The 3,058-nt window shown below is 38.4% G+C and overlaps 1 protein-coding gene across 3 annotated transcripts in view; it reads right to left on the bottom strand.

Moving 5' to 3' along the window:
• Positions 1-76: 76 nt before the first annotated feature.
• The window catches only part of LOC111480533 (uncharacterized protein At4g26450-like), a 3,858-nt gene continuing 876 nt past the window's right edge, over positions 77-3,058 (bottom strand). For 2 of the 3 annotated variants that reach the window (XM_023125633.1, XM_023125631.1), the window contains exons 2-4: positions 996-2,981; positions 644-833; positions 77-388 (exon numbers count right to left, since the gene is read on the bottom strand). In XM_023125633.1, the coding sequence (XP_022981401.1) occupies positions 317-388; positions 644-833; positions 996-2,917 (2,184 nt within the window). In that variant the 5' untranslated portion in view covers positions 2,918-2,981 and the 3' untranslated portion in view covers positions 77-316. The remainder of the gene's footprint in view (positions 389-643; positions 834-995; positions 2,982-3,058) is intronic. The other variant, XM_023125632.1, reaches the window with a different exon arrangement.

The raw sequence follows: 3,058 nt of genomic DNA, 5'->3' as shown, positions 1-3,058 counted from the left end.
AAAAAAAAAAAAAAAAAAAAAACCATATATATAGAGAGATGTAAAGGGGACATGAACTAATAAAGTGGCAAGAAAATGAATAGTAAACAGAAGCAGCTAAAGAAAAGACCAATTGCTATCATTCTGTCTTACAATATTAACCTATTTCCTTTCCCACATACACTTCTGGCCTTCACTATCTGTGGGAAAAAAATTACATATCCTTCTTTTGAATAATACACAACTCCTATCACATTAAATTAAACTTATTCAAGGGTGTCCAAGCACTTTTGGTAGATTGATCACATAATTATATTGATGGACACATAAAAAGAAATTAAAATTCTGGCATACTCAATGGAATTTCTCCAAGGGACATGTATATTAGATCATCATCCGCCAGAGTACCCTGAAATAATAAGCAAAAGACAGATCATTAAAACTTTATCGAGGTCAACGGGAAATGAATACGAGCTCATATAATTCTAAATTACTATGGACACAGAAGAAGGTGGAAATGGAAGTAAACTATGAAGCATAGAGACTCGAACACTTCTATTAACATTTATTGAAGAATCTAACAACAATCTTTAAGAAGCTAGACAAAGTATCAAAAAGAAAAATCTTCAATAAATGATGAAGTTGGATATAATCGAGGAAGTACTTCTCCGTTCGGTAGAGGCATTTCATTGTTCATTGAGTTAAGGTCTCCTTGAACAGAAGCACAGTTAGGGAATTCTGCTCCAAGCAACTCCGAAATCATAATTCCATAGCCATCATGAACATCAGGCATATCTCCATTATTTTGTGCGTTGTTGGGAAAGCCATCCAATCCATTAAATACAGTTTCCCTCCTGAAAATTACATTAATACAGTTAACTACAATGTTCGTATACAATTTAAAAGCTTCTAATAGAGAATTCAAACAAAAGGAAACTAGTTGAGGTGCAATTATCAGCATATTTAAGAAAATGTAAGAGAAAAATAACGTACAAATAAAATATGAGAAAACTTACTTTCTCTCTGTATTATGGAAGGTCTTGTCTACTTCGACAGCAGAGTCATCTTCCAAATCAATAATTTCAATCTCTTTACTGCCAGTCACCACACCATTTTGACCAAATTCAGGAGCACTGCTTATGGACAAGTCAATATCAACAGGAGTTCTTTCTCTTTTTGTTTCAGAAATAGATGGGAAGATGAGAAGCGGATTATTTTCGTGATTATCATGTATATCAGAAGCCTCCATAAGGTTAAGGTCACAGATCTTAAATGAATTCGGAAAAAGCTGCTTTTCTTGTGCATAATCAACACAATGCTCACCCCCGCCTTTCATGAAATGAAAACCCTGCACTGAGTTCACACAGTTAGCTGCTACAATAACTTCATGATCAGGCTTGTTTTCCTCAGAATTAACTTTCGTTTTATCAAACTTCAGAAGGTCAAAGGATTCATCTTCCTTAGAAGTCATCAACGGAATCCATTCTCTTGGTTTTTTACTACTCCCCTCCACCACATCACTCTCATCCAAAGATCGTTTCTTACCCCTATCCTCAAACATAGAATCTGTCCGTTCAAATATGGCAGGACTTTGGCAAGATTCTTCCTTGTTCTCGTTCCAAAATGGTCCCTGCTGGAAAGATTGAGACGTCAAAGAGCTTGTCTTCTCACCAAATCTAGGATATAGCTCCTCTATTATACCAGTTTCCTCAACAGCTTCCAGTTTAGATCTTTCAGAGTTCAGATGCTCAACATCATGTTTTTTAGCTGATACAGCACCAGATAATGCACAACTGGAAGAGTCACTGTCGAGTGAAATTTCAGATTCTCTGTTAGGGTTAATATCAGAAGGTCGTTCTGACACAGTTGTAATAGGATCGGCCTTAGAAACCTTGTACGCCAATGCAGAGCGAGTTTTAGTGGGGAACTTAGCAAATCTGCAGAATGCTAGTAGATCAGTTTCTTGCTTTACCAAGGGATCACCATCAGCAGCTTTGTTCTGGATGGATAGTTTCTCGGTCACACAATGTTTCTCAGTTTCATTAATACTGGCAGTATTTTTCACATCCTCAGACCCTGAATCTATGTTACCTAAATCATCAGAATCTTTAGCAAGTTTCTTCTCACATGGAAGATCTTTCACAACAGCAGAAGTACTTGCCTTTGAGCCTACATCATCCGGCAAAGGGTACTTAACCAGTTCAGGTCCAGAATCCTCAGGTGTGTCACCTTTTCGTCCTAACTTGGAAGGTTTGAGATCTTGCAGTTCAGAAACAATTTCTTCACCACTTTGCTGTTGATTACTATAAGCAGAAAGATTATCAGCGTCCTCATAAGCTTCTGTATCTGGAGAAGCTCTCGCTCTATCATTGTAATTATTGCTCCTACCTTGGCCACTCCAATCAGAGCCACTACTACGGAAGGATGAGGTTCTTCTTCGGCCTCTCAAATGATTTCGTGATGCTGAACCATATTCATCAGGAGGCTGCCTCCACCCTGACCCGGAATCAGGTCCCATATGTCCCGAATGAGGGGAAGCAGTAGACGCTCGTCCTTCTTCTCGAAGTTGACCTAATTCCTGAAACTCAGAAGACTCCCTCCTCAAGCTTCCACCTTGCCATTTACCATGTAAAACACTAGATGGGAGCAAACCTTGAAAAACTAGGTATTCAGCTGCAAGGCGACCTGCTTCCATAAAAATGTCAACAGAACCCCCACCTCTGCGCGGAGGAGGCAGTGACTGGGATGATTGATATGATTTGGGGTATCCCTGACCGCGCCCAAAGCCACTCGGATGATTAAAGTTGCGATAATCATTGCCATATATGCTACCATGGCCCCTAACCGATCCCTCTGGAGAGATTCGAGAAGAAGCTAATCCCACTCCCATGGAACTAGACCTAAATCCATTTCCCGTATTACGGTGACGGGGATGCATAATTTCAAGAAATAATTCAGAAACAATTTCGGTATAGTCGTATTATTCCTCTACCTTCCCTGTGCTGAAGCAATCAAAAAAAAAAAAAAAAAAAAAAAAAAAAAAAAAAAAAAAAAAAAAAAAAAAAAAAAAAAAAAAAAA

Source organism: Cucurbita maxima, unplaced genomic scaffold (genome assembly GCF_002738345.1).
Source record: "Cucurbita maxima cultivar Rimu unplaced genomic scaffold, Cmax_1.0 Cma_Scf00006, whole genome shotgun sequence".
NCBI classification, from domain to species: domain Eukaryota; kingdom Viridiplantae; phylum Streptophyta; class Magnoliopsida; order Cucurbitales; family Cucurbitaceae; genus Cucurbita; species Cucurbita maxima.
This window is presented reverse-complemented; position numbering and strand designations above follow the sequence as displayed.